The sequence below is a fragment of the Miniopterus natalensis genome, chromosome 18 (genome assembly GCF_054644295.1).
Source record: "Miniopterus natalensis isolate mMinNat1 chromosome 18, mMinNat1.hap1, whole genome shotgun sequence".
Classification (NCBI taxonomy): domain Eukaryota; kingdom Metazoa; phylum Chordata; class Mammalia; order Chiroptera; family Miniopteridae; genus Miniopterus; species Miniopterus natalensis.
This window is the reverse complement of record NC_142098.1, coordinates 14,143,312-14,164,797: the sequence shown is the minus strand read 5'-3', so window position 1 is coordinate 14,164,797 and position 21,486 is coordinate 14,143,312. Positions and strand designations below refer to the sequence as shown.

The 21,486-nt window shown below is 40.3% G+C and overlaps 1 protein-coding gene across 1 annotated transcript in view; it reads left to right on the top strand.

The window, feature by feature from the left end:
- The window catches only part of BANP (BTG3 associated nuclear protein), a 98,468-nt gene that overhangs the window by 23,239 nt on the left and 53,743 nt on the right, over positions 1–21,486 (top strand). The window contains exons 7-8 of the mRNA XM_087827210.1: positions 18,320–18,436; positions 20,169–20,344. Of these exons, the coding sequence (XP_087683336.1) occupies positions 18,320–18,436; positions 20,169–20,344 (293 nt within the window). The remainder of the gene's footprint in view (positions 1–18,319; positions 18,437–20,168; positions 20,345–21,486) is intronic.

The following is a 21,486-nucleotide window of genomic DNA, read 5'->3' as shown; positions in this document are numbered from 1 at the left end:
TTTGGTTCCCTGGACAGACAGCTGCCTCCTGCCTTGTGTGCCTGTGAGGAGGGAGGGCAGTGAGATGTTGGGGTGGAGTAGGGTTGTCAGGGTAGATGCAAAGGAGTGGGAGTCATATTGAGACAGAAAGACAGTAGTTGGCTTTGCTGCCAGGGTTGGCTGGGTTCTGCCCTCGCCCTGTGCTCTGGGGACAGGAGCGGCATTAGGGGCTTTGTGGACTTTTCAGGGGAATGTGGGATTGAGGAAGGGTTCCTGGTTGGTTTGGGGATGCTCACAAACATGCCTCAGTTTCAGGGTGGCCACCTGTTCTGGTTTGTCTGGGACAGCTGTGGATGATGCCTGCTGGGTGGGCATAATTGCTTCCTTTGACTCTCAGAGATGCCCTGGTGTATTTGAAACTCTGCATGGCCCCTACACCTGATCTCCAGGTTGGGGCCAGGGACTCCAGGGATCTCATTCCCCATAGGGGAATATGAGGCAGTCCACGGTGCTGCTGTGAGACAGGGCCTTTTGCCCTAGTTTATATTTTGTCCTAACAGATCACCCATGTGTTTACTCCCAGCAAACATTTGTTGAGCATGTCCTCTGTGCAGGCAGTGAGTCTCAGACCTTTCAGACCCAGTGCTTTTTTTAAGATTAATTTTTTTGTAATGCCCTCTTATTCTAAAATGCAATGTTTAGAAAATGTAATTTATAATTAAAATATGAATATAATGCCTTAAGTGTAATGGAAGGAGAAACAGAAAGGTAGTAGTGTATAATAAAATAGAATATGTTTCATTATGTAAATGGTTGGATTAGCTACATAAGGCGGCAGTGAATATGCCAGATGCTCAAACCTCCCGTATTGAGTCCTGGTGACTCATGCTAGTTGGTGATGGACTAGTACAAAATGATGAGCAATTTTGATGAAGTTTCAAATAAAGCAAAGTGTAATTTTTTCTGGACTTCAACAGTCGTTGAATTCCTAGAAAATTCAATTCTTACAACTATCCAAAAATATTTTGTGTGTAAATATAGAATGGAGTAAGATTCTGGGCTCAGAGAGTTAGAAGCATGTTTTTCACTCATGAATGTCTGGGACATTTGAACTTTGTACAGGAAGATTTTTCTGCTAGTTGAGACTGTCTTCTGCATTGAAGGATATCTTAATGTCCTTGGCCTATACCCACTAAATCTCAGTGGTATCTCTTAATTCTAATAACCAGGTATGTCCCATTGGATTCCCACCCGCCCCCTGGGAACCTTCATTGAGAACAATTGCTCTAAGGGATGAGAAAAGAGTGAATGACATGCTTCCTGCCCATTAGTAAGAAGCTTGCACGTTCTAAGGACGGTCCTCCTTGGTGGGGTATTGCTTCTTTACCTGTGTTTGGAAGGTGTAATCCTCATGAGATGAGTCAGGGAGAGTGTTGACAAAATCTGTCCATTCATATTCAGTCTTCGATTATTCGTGATGGTTCCATCAGGGTAAGGTCTTTGAGGGTGAGTGCCCAGGGACTGAAGAGCTATTACAGTTATGGTTTGCACCTCCAGGATGACTTGTTTTGGGATTCCTTCTGTGTCAGGAGGAAGAACAGGCCTCTGCCTGTTACAAGTTACCCTGGTTTGAAACAGCTGGGATGACCTGGACCAAGTCATATAGTTGTGTTGATTGCCAGTCTTGTCAGCTTTAAAAAGACCAGAAGAAGGTGACTTAGGCTAGCTCTGGGGCCCATCAGTTTCTCTCACTGTTCTAATAACAAAACTGCCTATACTCACTCATGCAGGTGGGCAGGAGAGAGGGTGGCACCACTTCTGTTGAGGTTTCCCTCCTGACTGGTAAGCCATAATCCTTTGGGTTTTGAGTTGTTTGACAACAGAGCTACTTGCTTAGGTAAAGAAAGGCATTTCCAGGAGCTGCCATCTTTCTGACTTTCTTTAGCGTTATAGTGATTGCAGGGCTAGTGGAAAGAACCATTAACAACTTTCCTAGTCAGAAATTCTACTGTGCTTCCCTCTGCGGGCAGAAGGTTTTATCATTTAGAGCCTTGCCATAGTTTTTTCTGTGTGTATAACAACTAGTAAAGTTTTTTAATACTAAATCAGATGTATAATCTAGTTGGGTTTTCTGGTTTTAAAGAATTGTATTGGGTGAGATAAAATCAACCTATTATAGAATATACTTACTGTATATTGAAATAAGACTTTTTGATATTGTTTATACAACCATTACTAATGAAAGTTAATGTAAGACTATTCGGAGGAAAAATCTATTTTCTCATAGGCATAGTTTTAAATAGGATGTATGTGAATTTTTAAAGAAGATACTAAATCTGCCATTTCTCTCTGGATAAGCTCTGAAAATGAGAAAAAAAATTACCAACAATTGAAAGCTGTTAACAAGGAATTTTGGGGGAATTAAAGGATAAGAATTTAATCCCAGTATATCAATGAAAAAATATATTTAAATTAGAAAGTTACTAATTTGTAAACACAGATAAGTAAACGAGAATTGTGTGCTTTAAATGTAGCAAGTAGAACATAGAAAGGGAAAGTCTCCCAAAACAGTTAAAAACTGGTTAACATTCTGAGTAATAAGGTCCTTCTACAATGTATTTATTTTGAGCCTCAGATATTTAAAATAAAGGTTAGAACTATGTAAGTCCTAGATTATTTTATATCCAAATGGATGCTTTAAAAAATTACTTAAGATTCCTTAGGCCTACTTGCATTTGCTATGAGTGATTTTTTGGGAAGTCTGAGTGTAATCTCACAGCTTGAATGCAGATACTGTAAAGGTCTTTTCAGTTATAATAAGGCCTGTAGATAGTGGATGATAAGCTGTACCGCTCTCTCTTCCCTTTGGAGAGGCTGCACATGGCCCAGAGCCAGCCCCACCTGCAGGGGCTGGTGCAGCCTCTCAGCTTGGGGCCCACCTCTGGATCCCTCTCTGCATACCGAAATCCACTCACCTGTTAGTTATTTCTAATTAAAACTGGCCTGGACTAGACCATGCTATCATCTCTGAGAGTTATTGTCTTCCCTGGAGGATAGAAGGCAGTGGACTGCTGCCAACCTTGACTGGCATTTTGGATCCAGATTTTCAGATTCCACACCTGAATGAGATTCTTTAAATAAATTTAAGAAAGAAACAAAGAAAATCTTTGATGCTAAAACTTAATCATTATAATAAAATGTGAGGTTATTTGGGTGGGATCTCACCCAACAACAGTGTTCTACTTGAGGAATAGAAAAATGGACTTGAATTCTTTTAAGTAGGTACTTTTTTTCTTCCTCTCAAGTGTGCCAGTATTTGGATTTTGTTTATTGTCATTCCAGGAGTAGCAACTGGAGGTTTAAACGCTAAAGTTGTTTCGCATTGGTATTGAGGAAGTCCTTATAGAGTAGAGTAGGCTTGTCTTTTAAATGCCCAGCTGTGAGCATTTCAGGAAGGGCTTTCATTTTATTAATTGGATTGAAGGGATCAAGTGTATGGACAAGGACATTTATACTATAGATCAGTGTGGAAACCCCTTTGCACTTTTTTGAGTTTAGACATAGAATCAATTGAAGAAAGTACACTAGTAGGACACAGCTGAACCTGGTGTTGGCCCGATGTGGGGTGCTGTCCTAGTTGATGACCCCTCTAGAATGCCAGCATGCAATGCATGGATCCTGGGATAGAATACCGGCGTGTCCAGTGGGATCTTATAGAAACAGATTATTTGATAAATCAGACAGCAACTCAAAACCCAGATGTTTGGGGTTTGTTTTCATTAACTGAACATATTGACTAACTAGAAAAATGCTTATATTTCTTACTTTTCAAAGTAATAGATTTCTATTTTGTTATTTTTTAAAAATATGTTTTTATGGATTTTAGAGAGAGAGAGGAAGGGAGAGAGAGAAATACTGATGAAAGAGAAATATCTTCCGGCTGTTTCTTACATGCCCCTCCTGGGGATTGAACCGCAACCCTAGTATGTCCCCTGACCGGGAATTGAACCAGCGACCTCTGGGTGCATGGGACAATGCTCAACCAAGACATATCGGCCCAGGCTCTATTTTGCTATTTTCATTTTTTGTATGCACAAGTTGTTTATTTTTTTAAAATTGATTTTAGAGAGAGGAAGGGGGAGAGAGAAACATCGACTTTCGATTGATGAAACCATCACTGGGGATGGAACCTAAAACCTGGGTGTGTACCCTGACCAGGAATCAAACCCCCACCTTGCCATCTTTTGGTGTACGGGACGATGGTCCAGCCAATTGAGCCACATCAGCCAGGGCACACAAGTGGTTTATTTTTTATTGAGATGAGATTGACATAACAGATTTTTATTTTTAAAAGCTTAAATTTTTTTTTTTTTATAGCTTAGTGTATTTCTACAATTTAAAAACAATTATAATTAATTAGAGGCTTCTTTGTGATCCTCTAAAAGTAAAAAAGTGATTTATTTTAAAATTTTTCTTATAGAAAGATGTGTCATGTAAGACATATGGAGGGGCAGATTTTTTTCTTTTCCTCTAAACTGATCACTGATCCACAGAAAATAGAAATATTTGATCATATTAAGTTCCCTTTATATGCTGGTTGCTGATTCTCTTTTACTTCCCAGAGGGGTCTTTTGATTTAAATGTTGCTGGATATTTGTGGAAGGACTCTTCTGGCCTTTTGAGCCCTCATGGCTTCTGGGTAGAGAGAAGTCTCACTCTGTGCATCTCGTTCTGGCATTTGAGCACCAGCAGTCTTGGCCTGGGTCATCAGTGTTCAGAGTGTTTCCAGTTTGGGGCATTGACCTTCTCTGTCAAAAGTATAGCATTTCATAATCTTTAGAATGTGACAAACTCAACATAAGGTTCTTTGAACTGTGAAGGAAGGGTGTGGTCTCGGCCATGATGGACTTGTTTAATTCTTTCCTTTGCAAATTTGGAATTTTTGATGTTTCCATTTAATTTTGTATACATGATTTCTATTCCTGACTCGTCTATAGTACCTCACAAACCTACAGACCTTTGGTGACTTTGTTGTGATTCCCTGTACGTGTGAGGGCTAAGTACTAACCCAAGAAAACATAGTTTACATACATACATACAGTTTAGGGACTCATTAACCTAATCTGATTACTCAAATACAATCTAATAAAGCACAGTCAAATGTCTTAATAGATTGTGCATATTCTAATAATTTGATGTACTTCCAGTTTTAGAATAACTCACATCTCATTGATTGGGATTGAGTTGAGTCTGTAGGTTAATTTGGAGAGAATTGCCATCTTAACATCACTGAGTCTTCATGAACATGGTACACCTCTCCACTTAACATGGGTCTCTAATTCCTGTCAGCAGTGCCATGTAGTTTTCAGTGTACAACTTTTGTACATACTTTGTTAAATTTATCTGTAAGTATTTCATATTTTTAGATGCTATTATAAATGATATTGTATGTTAAATTTCAATATCCAGTTGTTCATTGGTAATGTATGGAAATGTAATAAGGTTTTTCTATACTGATATTATCCTGTATCATTGCTAAATTCATTTATTTTAGGGACTTTTATATAGGGATTTTTAAATGTGTGTGGTCATATTGTTTTAAAATAACAAGTTTTATTTCCGATCAAATTCCTATATCTTTTCTTACTTTGCTGCATTGGCTAGGATCTCCATTTCAGTGTAGTCTGTTTTATACTTTTGTGCTATGTCTGATCTTTGAGTGAAAGCATCTTGTCTTTCACCATTAAGTGTGATGTTAGCTGTAAATTTTTCATAGATTCTTTTTATCAGGTTGAAGAAGTTCCCTTCTATTCCTTATTCATGAGAGTTATTGTTTTTGTGATAGTTTATCATGAACAGGCATTGAATTTTCACACACTTTTAATGTATCTGCTTGAGATGATCTTATGCTTTTTCTTCTTGATTCTCTTGTTACACTGATTTTGAATGCTAGCCTAACCTTGCATTTCTGTTTTAATAAGCCTGACTTGATCATAGTGCATTACACTTTTTATATATTTTTGGATTGAGTTGCTGATATTTAGGTAAGAATTTTTTGTATCTATGTTCATAGGGTATATGAGCCTGTAGTTTTCTTTTTTGACCTGTCTTTATCTGTTTTGTTATCAGGTTAATGCTAGCCTCAAAGAATGAGCTGGAAGTTGTCTCTTATTGTGCGTTTTTGGAAAGCATTTCTATAGTTTGAGTTTTATTTCTTCTTTAACTGTTTGATGGGATTTGCCAGTGAAGCTATGTGTGCTTAGGTTTTGGTTATAAATTCAATATTTTTAATAAATACAGAACTTCAATAAATGTAGATGTCCTTGAGTCAGTGTTGTTTAATTTGTATCTCTCAAGGGGCTTCCCTTTTCATCTAAATTCTAGAATACATTAGCATAATATTTTTCATACTATATAATATTATCTTTTAAATGCCCATAGGCCCACATGACATTTAGGTGCCATGTCTCCTTGGGCACCTCTGGTCTATGATAGTTTTTTAGGCTTTTCTTGTTTTTATGACTTTTTGAGGAGTGCTGGTCAGGTGTTTTATAGAGTATCCATCAATTGGAATTTGATGCTTTTCTCATGATTAGACATGGATTGTGGGTTTTTGGAAGGAAGACCATAGAAGTGAAGTGCCCTTCTGATTGCATCTTACCAAGGCTGTGTGCCATCACCATGACTTAGTGTGGGTGGTGCTGACATGGATCATCACGCTGAGGAGTGCTTGTCAGACTTCTCAGCTGCACAGTTGCTATCGTCCCCCTGCCCCTTCCAACCTCTGCTCTTTGGAAGGATGTCACTAAGCTTGGTGCCCACTTACAAAGTGGGCAGTCACACTTCCTCCTGGAAGGTAGAGCGTCTGTGCACTCTCTTCTTCCTCGTGGGAGTTTATCTTTTCTTCCCCACTTATTGGTTTCATCAGTCATTTATATCAGTATGGGTTCATGGATATTTATTTTATACTTTGGGTTAGAATTCATTACACATAGTCCTCAACTTACGATGGTTTGACTTAGGATTTTTCAACTTTACAAGTGGTGCAAAATTGATACACATTCAATAGAAACCATACTTAGAACTTTGGAATCTGACCTTTTCCCGTGCTAGTGATATGCAGTATGATACTCTCGTCATGCTGGGCAGTGGCAGCAAGCCACAGGTCCCAGTCAGCCATGAGGTCACTAGGGCCAACAGTTGATACCCTACAGTGTATTCATTGTGTTAGGTGATCTGCCCAACTGCAGGCTAGTGTGAGTGTTCTGAGCATGTTTAAGGTAGGCTGGGCTAAGCTTTGATGTTCCTTAGGTTAGGTGTATTAAATACATTTTCGCCTTAACAGTATTTTTGATTTACAGTGGGTTTATTGGGTATAATCCCATCACAAGTTGAGAAGTATCTGTACTACTTTATTTTGTTTATCAAATTGTTCCAGCTTTGGCCATTGGGAGTGCTTTCGGGTGGCTCCTGTGCCTTTGAACACCCCCACCCCCTTCCCCAACATTGTGGGATTGTTTTTGGTCTGAGCACTTCTTACTTTCTGGCACCACAAGGCACTCCAGGCTCATCTTGTAGCTAGCTACCCTAGTCCTAGAGTAAGCCATTTCTCCTTTTATTGGGAAATGGCATAAGAGACAAGATCTGGACACTAGGTGTCTTCTGAGTGCTCAGAATTCCCCACAGGGTCCATTCCTGTGGCTGCCACATGCAGGTCTCCTGCTCTTCTGTATAGTGATGGAGTACTTGTTCTGCCTGGGAGTCAGCCTATCATTCAGGCTCCCTTTTACGTTTGTTTGTTATTAGTAGTTTCTATAGCTCCTTGGAAAGAAGGAAAAAAATATGCATTCCTGACCAGTGTGCTCTTCTCTTAATTTGGGACCAGTAGTTTGAATTCACAGAAATTTGTTAGTGTACAAGCATGGTTTCTGTGGAGTGGGGTTAGGTGCAGGTCAGAACCCGAGCCTTCCAGAGTGTGTCTGCTCCAGAGTCTTCTTTCTTAAACAGCTGGTTTTTGAAGTTTGTTGCATTAGATTGTCCCCATTTTTTTAGTGCAGTTGGTTATTTTGGGAGGGGTTGATTTTATACTATATTTTACTTATCTCATTAGCTTGGAAAGAAATTTTTATTGGTAATTTATTCCTATCACTAAGAGTATTGTTTTGGTTCCTGGTTGTTATGACTTTTTAATCTTTAACAAGCAATAGAAAAAAACCTTTTAAAGCAAATTTTCATAAATTTTTTATTTGAATGCTTGGTGCATTGATTAGGTAACATGAACCATGTGATGAAGAATCCCTGATTCGTGGGGGTTGACACCTTCGAAGATTGCCTCTTGCTCATGTTCATGGAACAGTGTGAGTGCTTCTGGGCCTCCCACAGCCCTCTTCCATGTGGCTCAGATGCTGGTACCTTCCATCTGTGCTCAGACATCCCCTAAGGCCTCAGGGTCCTTAGTCTGGGAAAGGAAAGACTGGAGAAGTCACATTCTGTTCTTAAAATGCTGTCCTGGGAGGACACACCTCTGTCCTGTTTACATCCCACCCATAAGCACTTGTCCCAGGGCTGCATGTGCACGGAAGGCCACCTGGAACTGTAGCCTGGAACTGTGTAGTGTCTCCCAGGGTCAGTATCACCCTATGAAGAAGGGGCAGGAACTCTTGGTGGACCCAGCCCATCTGCCTGTCTTGGGCTTGAGGGTCTCAGAGTATTTGACTTCATTGTTTAAGTGAGGATTGCTACCCCCTCTCCCCCCTTTTTTTGGCCCTTGTTGAAACTCTAAGACTGGTAAACAATTCTGTTTTGTAAGTATATTACACTGAACTGAAAAATTTCTTTATTGTGACCCAATTTCTCGTGTGGTATGCAGGAGTATAACTGTGAAAGCCAATGGGAGAGAATGTATTGAGTGAACAAATACCTGTGTGGTTTAGAAGAATCTGTCAACATGTTTTCTTATAAGTAGAGAGCAGAAGAAATTACTTGAGATTCTTGCTGACTTGCTTTTGTTAATTGAGAGACTTTCTATGAGATAATTCACAAAAATTAGAAAGTTGATATTATTAGATTTTGCAAACTTTCAACTTGATGAATCATCATTTTGAGTTACAGAAGGATCAGTGGTCAGCAGAATATAGATTAGTGAGATTTAATTGTAGGCGGGAGGGAGGCAAAAACTTTCTCATGTAATTTTCAGATATTCTGATGGAATTCCTCCCACCCTGGCCACAGAAAACAAAGTTGGAGGTCACTATGTGAATAGAAATATCATCTGACTTGACTTCCTCACACAGGGAATGAATGGGAAGTTATTTGCAAATAATACAGTTCTGGGTAAAGTTTTAGTCGTACCTAAGCCTTCAAGGTAGGGTTTGCTCCTAGTTTGGGTTAATACAAGTAACTTAGAATGTGAACTCCCCAAGGGTGGGGCATTTCCGCTGTGCCTGGAGTGGGCTTCTCAGGACAGTGCTAGTGATGGAGGATTTGGCCTTTGGGCATTTTAAGTTACTTAAACTTGTCTTTGGAAGATTAGTTTCTCCTAAAATGGTATGTGCTCTTAGCACCCATACGTGGAAAGTGAGGTTTAGGCAGAGAACATAATTGTGGACATTCTTGATTATTTGATGCAATATGCCCATGTCCCCTAAGCCCTACACATTTATTCAGTGAACATCTATAGACATGTCACTGTGATACATCAGACTTGGTGGCAGTTGGTTTCTTATTTCCTGGTTGAGTTTTTTGCTTGGATTAAAAGCTTTTGGTACTCATGGAAGTTTTCCTTGATCTTTGGAAATTGGAAATAAGGAATGACTGTGCTGCTTATACAAATCTGATTGTCCCAGGGGACTCCACTCTACAAGGGAACTTTCAGAAGTGTTTGTTTGGTTGAACCCCAGTGCACTGAAACTCTTGGGTAGGGATTGAGAATATAGGCATGACTCCTACACCTTCAGCCATTTCCATGGCAGACTTGTTAATTGATGTTGGTTCATCCCTCTGAGCTTCAAACTTGAATCACTGTGGTGTTTTCAGGTAAATGGAGCTGTTTCTAAATATTAAGCTGACTGTTCTGATTCTAAGGGGTGTTCTCTGTTAGTACACAATAAGAGGTGTGTGTGTGTATGTGTTTGCATGTGTGTGCACATTCAGAATCCAATTAGAAGTCCCTGAAAAGTGTATAGGGTTTTAGCAGATTCTGTGTTAGAGTTCCTATGAAGTACTTTAAATATGTACAGATCTGACACCCTTAGTTCTTCCGTAGAGGGCTTGGGTGCAATCTCTGGTTCACCCCACCCTTCTCTCTCTGCCCCAGGTCTGCCTGTGTTCTTGTTGGGCTTTCTGCATGTCAGATACTGACCTCTTCTTACATGTTGGCTGATCCTGTCCTGGTATCACCCCCCCCCCCCCCCAATCTCTGTCCCATCCTCATCTGCACTAGACTACACTAACTGGGCTCCAAGTTCTCTGGTTCAAACCAAGGGGCTGCTTTTGTCAAACTTTTTGTAATAAAAAGTGGCAAACACAAACTTGTGGAAAATAGTTTACACCCTACATTTTCCAAGTCTTTCATTTTGGTGGGTTTTTAAATTTTTTTTGCACAGATTTGAATAAAGCCCCCAAGTGTATTTTTGAATGATAGTCCATTTTTCCTGTGACTGATGAGCAAAGGGGGCAGAAAAGTTGACTTTTTAAAATAATAATACAGGTACTTCTAACACCGTCACAAAGCAATTTCTCGAAACTGATACTAAGTTGGCCACTTCCTAAGTACAGCTTGGAAAATGTTTGCCATGACAATTCTGAAAGCTGAAGATACAAAATGTATTTAAAAACAAAATAACTAAAATGCTTAAACACTGAGAGGGTAAGTTGTAATGGTAATTGAAATGGGATTATCCTTCTTGATCAATAAGTAGCTAAAGTATGAGACATACTTGGTTTGAGATTCAGGTTCCATCACCTATAAATGGTGAGAACTTGGACAAAATTTTACCTTTTTTAAGCATCAGTTTTTTCATCAGTAAAATGAGACTAAAAGTAGTAAGCTAGGGTTTCTGTGAATGAGATCATGGTAAACCAAAAAAGTTAATTTTAGATTGATAAAATTCTTCATAAAAAATAAAAAGCATTTATTTAACTAAAAGGAGCTGCAGCCCAGGAGACACAGATTCAGGTAGCAACCTAAATTGTGTTCCACTGAGACAGAGGGCAGGCTGGGTTTTAAAAAGTTTCCACCAAGGCTTTCAATTAGGTCCTTTTTATGTAAATAAGGTATCTAGTTGTACAGTACTGAAAGTCAAAACCAGGGTTTCCCTGCGGTGGTTGGCCCAGACAGTGTAAACAAACGGTATAGGGAGGGGAGCCCAGGGTTCTGGTATGCAGGGTACGCGAGAGCCACTATCAGGAAGTAGCCACTAGGCTCTTAGTATTTATAAAATTTGGGCCCTCAGTTGATCATAGGAGTCTATTTTCAGCAGATAAATTCCTTTTCAGGGTTCACATCAAATGAATTTTGTTGGGGTCCCAGTCGTGAATATAGGTGTTTAGTATTCCTTGATCCTTCTAAACCCTGAGGTTTAAAAAATTAATAATATTAATGTTGGTTGTTCACTGTGTCTAATACCCACTAGGCCCTGTGGTATATGCTGGGCTCACACCAGTAAGACCATAGGATTCTAGGTCACCCTCAGTTAGTATCTTCAGAAATTCCTCTGGATGATCTATTCTAGGCCCTCCTCTGGCATTGTGTTAGTAGGTTTCTGTTCTGGCTTGTGATTCTTTTTTTTTTTTTTTTTAATATCTTTATTGATTTCAGAGAGAGGAAAGGAGAGGGAGAGGGAGAGGTAGAAACATCAATAATGAGAGAGTTGTCATTGATTGTCTGCCTCCTGCACGCCCCCGACTAGGGATCGATCTGCAACCTGGACATGTGCCCTGACCAGGAATTGAACCTCGATCTCCTGGATACTAGGTCGATGCTCAATGGCTGAGCCACGCCCAGCCGGGCACGGCTTATGATTCTTAAGCCTTTTTTCTTTTAGCATTTGAATTAGCAGCATGAGACCAAGGAAATCTAGAGGTAACAGCCAGAGGCTTGCACTCAGATATGAGGCTTATTCTTGAATTCATTCATGTCTTAAACACATAGGCTTGACCATGTACTGGGCATTCACCTTAGCAGTTGTGATGTACCAGTGAACAAAGACAAAAGATCCCTGTATGTGGACAACCACATAACAAACGAAACGGTAATAATGGAACTGTGTAATAGATGAGAAGATGCTGAGTGCTGTGGGGAAGCAGTCAACAGAACAGATTTGTGTCTCCTGTATAAGGTTGTGTGTAATTTTGTTGTTATTGCTTTAAACTAGGGGCATCCATCAGAATCACCTTGGGAATTGTTTTTTGTGTTTTTTTTAAGTCCCAGGCTGTCTGAGGGTGTGCCCTAGCTTCTCCAGGAAATTCTGATATTTCAGAAGTAGGGGATTTCATTGATTTTGGTTAAGAATGTTGGCTCTGCTGCTTGAGGATTTGGGCTCAAATCTAACTTTGCCACTTACCAGCTGTGTGGGCTTGGGCAGGTTATTCACCTGTCTGTGCAGTGTCCCCTCAGACTTTTAGGATTGAATGACTCCTTTCACACAGAGCCACTGGGGTAGTCCTGCTTCTGGGACTGCCCCTACTGGGGTCCGTGGGGGTCCTGCACTCATAGTCACTGTCTACAAGGGGTGAATGGTCCTTGTTTCACCCATCACAGGTCACTGGGCCAAGCTCTAGGGTGTGTTTTACTTCTGATACTATATTTAGCAAGAGTATTCAATTTGTATAATTAGCATAATCTTAGAATTAAACAATTAGGACAGTCTATGGGCCTAGCTATTTCCCTTTTCCTTAGTTTTGATTAAGTTTTTATTTAACAGGAGCTTCAACAACAAATATACAGTTATAGGTAAAGGTTCAGATAATGATTTAAGATTGCAAAAGAATGAACTGAACACATAAGAAAGCTTTTATAAACAAGATGACTGAGAAATAGATAAATTGATCAGTGGAACAGAATAGAGAGCCCAGAAATAGACCCACACAAATATGTCCAAATAGTTTTTGACAAAGGTGCAAAAAAAAATTCAGTGGAGGAAGGACAGACTTTTAACAAATGGTGCTGGAGCAATTGGGCATCCACAGGCAAAAGAAAAGAAATGAACATTGATGTCAACTTCACAGATTTACCAAAATTAATTTAAAATGAGTGAGAGATTTAAATGTCAAATGTAAAACTGGAAAACCTTTAAATGAAAATACAGGACAAAATCCTTGGACATTAGGCATACTTCTTAGACTTGACACCAAGAGCATAAAAAGATAAATTGAACTTGATCAAAATAAGAAACTTATGCTCTGTGAAAGAGCTTCCAGGAGGATGGAAAGACCAGCTACAGCCTAGGATGAAATATTTGCAAACCACTTGTCTGACAAAGGGCTGATCTCTAGAGCAAACAACTCTCAAAACTCAGCAGTAAATAAACAATCCAATTAGAAAGTGGGTAAAAAATACAACAGATATTTTACCAAAGAGGAGATATAGGAGGGCAAATAAGCATATGATTATTTAGATGTTCAATATTGTTAGTCATCAGGGAAATGCAAATTAAAACCACAATGAGGTATCACTCCATACCTATCAGAATGGCTAAATAGCCTGGCTGGGCGTGGCTCAGCAGTTGAGCGTCGACCTAGGATCCAGGTGATCGGGGTTCGCTTCCCGGTCAGGGCACATGCCCGGGTTGCGGGCTCGATCCCCAGTCTGGGGCGTGCAGGAGGCGGCCAATCAGTGACTCTCATCATTGATGTTTTTCTCTCTCTCTCCCTCCCTCTCCTTTCCTGTCTCTGAAATCAATAAAGATATATTAAAAAAAAAAAAGAATGGCTCAATAAAAAATAGCAACACCACCAAATGCTGATGAGGATGTGGAGAAACTGGATCTCTCACCCATTGCTGGTGGGAATGGAAAATGGTGCAGCCACTCTGGAGCACAGTTTGACAGTATTTTATAAAACTAAACACATACTTGCCATATGGCCTAGTAATCACATTTTTAGGCATTTGTCCCACAGAAATGAAAACTTATGACCGCATGAAAACCTGTGCATGAATGTCCATGGCAGCTTTATTTGTAATAACCAAAACCTGCAGATACCCTTCTGCGGATAAAAGGCTATGCAAACTAATCCACCTGTAAACAAACACCCGGGCCATGGAAAAGTATGCAGCACCAACACCAAATGAACTGCTGATACATGCTGCCACTTGGATGACCTTGGGGACACTGTGCTGAGTGCAAAAAGCCAGTTTCAGCAGGTCATGTGCTGTATGCTTCCATGCCAATAACTTTCCCGAACTGTCGGAACTATAGATTAGAACAGGTTAGTGGTTTTGAGGGGATAGGGTGAGATAGGAGGGTGGGTGTGTCTAAAGGGGCAGTGGGAGGCCACTGTTAGGTGGCAATGGAACTGTACACAGATCTGCACATGATGTCAGATGCATAGAACAACACATGACACACATTTGTGCATGCAGAAACTGGTGAAATCTGAAAGAGGCAGTATTCCAATGTCACTTTCCTATTTTTGATATTGTACTACAGGTTATAGGATGTCACCACTGGGGACACAGGACTTGATATGCTTCCTCTCTAACTTCCTATTGATCTATAATTATTTCAAAACATATCAGTCATGGTTCAACTAGAGAAGCAGAACCAGTAGGAGAGAGAGAGAGGCAGGGAGAGGGAGAGAGGGAGAGAGGCAGACAGAGTAATACAGCACCTCTATGAGGGATTTATCACACAGGATTGGCTTACACAGTGTGGGGGTAGCCAAGGACATCTGAAGGCTGTAGGGCAGGTGGCAGGAGCTGTTTGGAGTCTTCAAGACCAGGGAAAGCCTAAACCTTTCAAGGTTTCATCTGATCAGGCCAGGCTCACCTAGCATTATAGTAAACCCTCGATTTTTCTGACCTCAATTTAATGGACTTCGGATGTAAGGGACAAAATTTCCAGTCTATATATCATGTGAAAATTAACACCCTGTTAATTTTAAAAATGCTTTTAACCAAGATTTACTTATAATTAAAATAACAGGTTATTTTTTTTGTTATTAATTCACTGTTATTTTTAACAAATTTTAGCGAATAGGCCATATGTTAGGAAAAAACACTAGTAATTTCATCAACATAAATAAATATTACATATCTACAACTATAGTCTACATATTTAAATCCAAGAATCACTGCTTGGAAACAATGTTCAGCAAATGATTAGCACGTGATCACACCACATCGAGCGAGGTAATTGGTTCTTTTGTCACTTTCTGCAGCAGCCAATGTTGCCATGTGCTATAAGCCATGCTCCAGCCATGTGCTTTTGTTTACTCTTGGTGACTGGTGAATGCACACATTTATTAGAGTTATTCAGTATAAATTTAAAATTACTGTAATACATGTAGAAAATTTATCTATGAAATTTAACTTTTCATACTTGCTTAATTTTAATTACACAAACGTTTCTACGTAAGTAAAAACAGGTAAACTACCTAATTTGTCAATTTTTTAACCCGCACAGTTGGAAAACCTATTTTATTACATAATGAACTTTTGGCTTTAATGGACATCCTCTTGCCCAAATTAGTCCGTTATATCGAGGTTTCACTGTATCTTTTGAATAACTTCAACAAATTACAACTTTAATCATATCCTCAAAATCCCTTCACAGCAGCACCCAGATTAGTGTCTGATTGATTGACTGGGGACTGTAATTCTAGTTAAGTCAAGAAACTTAGTGTGACAATTTTTCCATATCAACCCTTAGATAACTACTTTATTCTTCTTAATGTGATATGGATGCTCCATAATTTTGAAAAATGAAATATTCTTTTGTACAATTTGAGGTTGACATAAATTGCGTTAGTTGAAAGGTTGTAATTTCTGGCATATTGTAATATTGATATTTAAAAACAAAACTGATTCATTCTTTAAATATTTTAATCTGAAACCATCATTCATTTTTTAAAATCCTATGAATAGGCTTTTGACAGCCAAATTTTACCTTGTTCCTTTGCTTTTTCTGTCACAAAATTTTGTCCTGTCATTCAGGCTGTCACACTCCCCAGTAACAGAAATATGGATGGAAAAGGAAGCTAAATATTTATTTCCTGTAACAGTAAGTCCCCAGGGTTAAAGAAGTTTATAACAATTACTAGTGCACAGTTGAACAAAACAGCATAAATGTGTTACTTTTGTTTATAATGAAATCTAATAACCCGATATTGTAAATATGTCCTTGAGATGGAGGTGGATTTAGTTTTAGTTAATTTCTGAATCCATGACTTATTGCTCAGAATAAGACAGGTTTTATTTCTCTTTTTAGTTTTTATAGTTTTAAGTTCTGAGAAACGTTCTCATAAATAAATATGTGGGAGAGGAAAGGGTTCCTCAGGCCTTCAAGATACATGCCAAAAATTGTTGTGGTCTATCATCAAGAATTATTTTTGATGATCTGTGAGCTGAATATTTAACTGGGTCCTGTCAGTTTTGTTGAAAGCAAAGCATGTGGAACAAGAGCTCACTGCAGGGTTTTCCAGGTGGGCATTAGAGGCGTGGCCATGTTTCAGACTGGCCCTGTGTCTGCACCTCAGGTGTGCATCTGAGTACAATAAGAGTGAGAGGTAATTTTTTAAAAAAGCAAAAAAAAACCAAACTGACTGGAGGTGCTCTCCCAGGGAGAATCATTTTTAGGAAATAGTACATTCTGGAAGGTGAGGATCTTGAAATTGAAATGCTGAGAACTGTCCATACCCAGGAACCTCCTGGAAGTCTTGGGGTACCTAGGTCTATGTTTATTCCAGTTTGAAGCTGGTTGTCTGAGAACATTGCTTCCTTGATCTTAATAATCTTTAGGGAGAAAAGGTATATTTAATCAGAACTTTGCCGGATAGGCATGAATAAATTTTAATCAGTGTGTTTCCTATGGGACTTCTCAGACCTTTAATGTGCTAATGTCCATTAGGGAATTGCTGTCTACTCAGCAGAACTTACTTAGTTCCTCATGGAATGAGAGGGAACAGGAATGGGTATGTGTGTGGAGTCCTGGGGGATGCCAGTGTTCATGGAATACACTTTGGGAAATACGAAACACATACAAACCTTTTTGTCTGTTTTGAGAAGCATGAATTCGTCAACTAGTATGTGACCAAGTCAAAGGTCACCTAGGTTACTTTCGAGGTTCTCAGGGTTTGGTGGTGACTTTAGATGTCACCAAAGAACAAATAGAATAATTGAAAAAACACCACCTTTGAGTGAAGTGCAGTGGAGGAAGCGGAGTCTTTTGTGCCCTGATTTGGGGGGGGTTGCTGAACAGCCATGTGGCTGTGACAGTGGGCTAGGTTTTCACATGTGCTGTTGGTTATGCGAATTGTCATGGGTAAAGGTGATGCTTCCCCAGAATTGTGTCTTGGAGAGTGAAGTCAAGAATGACATTCTTTTCAGGTAATATTGCCGTGTGTTTCAAGTGCTCCTTGTGGCACTCTGACCTCCACAAGGAACAGACTCTCAAATTTCCTGCGGCCATAAGTGCCGAGGGCTAGAAGATTAATGACTGAGAAGTCTCAGTGAGTGTGCCCCTCCATATAGGCTGTTGGCTACTGGTGAACAGACAGTGCTACCTCTAGGAAGGTGCCCTGTTAGGGCTCAGTTTTCTCCTGTGATCATTTTCCTTCAAAACAAAACGCCGGGCCTTGTGGTCATGGTTTCTGCACTCTCCCAGTGGACCCTAGAAGTGGCCCACCCAAAGTCCCTCTACTGTGTTTGCCTTTTCTTTCCAGAGCAGCACTAACATTTTGGGATGGTATTGATAAGTATAGCAGTTACAAAAGCCTAGATTTGTCATGTAGGAATCCATTGGAATGGAATGAGTAAAAATACTAAGCTGTTTTTCAGGAAACGCTACTTTAGGAACCTTATTGACTGCATAATTTGTGACATCTCGATCTATTCTCTATAAAGGTTTAAATATCCCTTTCCTGTATTATCCCGTTGTGCAAACTGAGAATCCCAGCAATGAGCAAGGTTGATTCTCTATTTAAAAAAATCCCCATCTTCACTTTGTTCTTTGCCCAGTAAATTGTTTTTTATTACTTTAAATGTGGTTTCTGCTTGGGGCCACCTCCCTTTCTTAGTGCCCATCATTGGGAGCTGACTGTATTGAATTACTCTTATGCACTCTTACAATGAATGTTGTTGTTTTAAGGTCTTCTTTTTCTTTGTGATTCTTTTGTTCCCTAGCGTCGTCCCCCAGACTACAGTAATACTCAACAGTGATCGGCAGAACGCCATTGTAGCCAAGATGGAAGACCCCTTGAGCAACAGGGCACCGGATTCCCTGGAAAATATCATTAGCAAGTCAGTAGCCACAACACCATACCCCACCTTTCACTGCCACTGTGATGAGTCCCCTTGAGGACAAATCAGCATTCTGAGCCGGGCGCAGTTGGGCATTTCTGTCCTCACAAGGGTTGAGCCCAATAGGCACTGCCCATAGTTCTTTGCGGTGGGGGGGCTGTGCCATACTTCTGACCGAGGTCCCGTCGGATGAGCTGGATAAGAGTGAGAGGCTGAAGGAGAGACAGCATTTGGGACTGCCGTGTCCAGTGTAGTGTGTGGAATCGGGACATTATGACATGTTTTCACGACAGTCAGTCAAGCCCTTGTCCTCTTATCTTCTCACAGCTTACTCACATCTGTCTGTCCAGTACCATGCCAAGTCAACAGACATCCTCATGTAAATTTGCTAAGTGGTGGAGACATTTTGAGGTGATGGCTTTTTTCTCACACCTTTTTCTTTTGAGACATTTTGAATGTAACCTTTGTCAGAGATGGGAGTGTATAAAAGGCATTTTTGCCACCCTTGTCTAATGATGAAGTGAGCTCCATGTGGCCTTGCCTGGTGGTTGGGGCTTAGCTTTTCCAGATAACCTGCCTCCAGGAGGGCTCTTTTGCTTTTTGTTTCCTGCCTTTGTCTTCATAGTGTTCTGTTTTGCCTTTTCTCTCAGTCTCTTTGCAGATTGTTCCTCTTCCAGCTGTGTCCTGTTTTCTTTGTTGTCATAGCCTAGGTCTCTGGGAGCCCAGCTGTGCTGCTGTGGGCCTGCCTGCTGGGGTGCAGGGAGACCAGGTGAAGTCTGGGTGTCTGGATGCTCAGAGGCTGAGAAGGTCTGGCCGGTGGAGAAGAGGCAGGGTCAGGTGTGCCTCTTGAGGGCTTGGGTGGAGGTCATCCCTCAGAGTCTGAGCCTTTAGGAGCCAGATCAGCCTGCACAGGCCTCTGTGGAATCAAGAAAGTGTAGCTCCCTTCTCCGGGTAGGGCCAGGATCTAAAACAGTTTGATGTGTAAACAGGGAAACTGTGCTTCTCTCCCCTTTCTCAGTGCTTAGCAGTTCACGTGAAGGGACGTTGAAAGGGTCATTAAAAAGGCAGGTAGCATGTCTCAAGATAATCTCTTTTTTTTTTGAGTACTTTTTTGGAGCTGGACTGTGCCCTGTTTTTCTGAAAATATCTCGGTTCTCCGTACAGGACCCCGGTGGTGGTGAGAATTTTCATCAGAGATACTTGACTGGCTTTTTAAACCCACTTCAGTGGTTTTTGTCAGTGGGAAGCATTGGGAGTGATAATTGCATTTTTCAAAGGCTGAGGTGTTTCTAGAATGTCTATAACAGTATGGAGTGGATTGGCTCAATGGACGTCTCTAGCCATACTTCCTCCTAATTTAGTTTTTCCTTTGACATACCCTTAAAAGTTACTCTTACATGAATGCCAGCATTTTGTAGGAATACCTTTGTGATCAGGAAACAGCATTTAGGCCTTGAGTCACAGAAAGCTGTGATTTTACTTTATGACATAAACACTTTTTAAAATTTCTAAGATGGTACATAGTTTCTTCTAACCCAGACTATTTCCTGGTATTAAATTGCTTTTAATCTTGGTAGAAGGAGCTGCATGGGAAGACTTGGGCCCACTGCTCTGTGCAAAGTTAGTCTCTGACAAGGGAAGGAAAGAGGAACACGCAGCGACTCAGTGCTAGTCTCTGCTTATCAGTGGTGCTGCTCTCACAACACTGGTGGTGTTTTTGTTTCCCGCTCAGTGCGGTTCCCGGGCGTCGGCAGAACACCATTGTGGTGAAGGTGCCAGGGCAAGAAGACAGCCACAACGAGGACGGGGAGAGCGGGTCCGAGGCCAGTGACTCCGTTTCCACCTGTGGACAGTCGGGAAGTCAGAACATCGGGAACAACGTCACTCTCATCACCCTGAACTCAGAAGGTGCGCCCCCAGAGCCTTTCCTTTGCCTGAATAGCATTAGGCACACACACCTCTTTTTAAAAAAGTAATATATGTTTATTGTTTTTAGAAAGCAATAGAATATAAAAATGATGAAGAAAGTGGAAATAACCTGGAAAATTCTATGTCTAGAGATGTCTCTACATTTCCTGGGCTTTTTCTATGTTAACCTACAAACTAATTTGTGATTTTATAACTTGCTTTTTTCCTTTGCATAGTAGAAATCTTTTCACATTAGTACAGATTTACATAATTATTTTCAGTCAGTTTTGCTTATTTAATCAAGTTCTGGATGCTTTCTAGTGATGAACAGTTGTCATTTTTGTAACTAGTGGTATAATTAGTAGTTGGCTCATTGCCTTGGGCAATAGGTCTGTTTATGTCTCTGATGAGGGCCTAAGGTAGACTCTCAGGGGGGATTGCACGTTCAAGTCGGGTCCATTTCGTGAGCTGTGAGACTTAGAGGGAGCTGTGTGGGGTGGCCGTTAGCCTTTAAGTGACCCTGTTTTACCCACGCTGGGCGTTATGTTCCTCCTTCCTCTTTCCTTCCAAGGCCTGAAGGTGCACTCCCATCCCTGAAGGGCTGGCTCGGTGTGCCCTTCAAAGTATTCCTGCCACCTGGTACCTTTGTCATGCCTTTGAGGACTAACTTAATGCTTCCCAGATAGGACTTACTACAGCATGGAGAGAAAGGAGAGAACACAGACAAATCTAGCATTGTTACTGAGTTCAGAAGTTTGTAATTTGTTTAATACTAAGAACTCGTTTTCCGCTTCTACATCTCAGTCATTGATTTTCCCTAAAAACATGAGGTAGATTTTTCTACTGAACAAAAATTTTCCTGTTAGAAAGACTTGTTACCATATCTGAAACATTAAAAACAATGTTTTTCTCAAAATTTCTCTAACAAATTACTAGGAGTGGGATTGCAGAGTAGGGGGAAGAGAAGAGAACAAGGGGGAACCTTTTTTGACAAGTGAGCTCTAATTTACATACCAGAAAATTCACCATTTTAAATCATACATTTAAAGCGGTTTTTAATTTATACACAAAGTTATGCAACCATCACCACTGTCTAATTCCAGGATATTGTCATCACCCCTAAAAGAAACCCCATAGTAGTC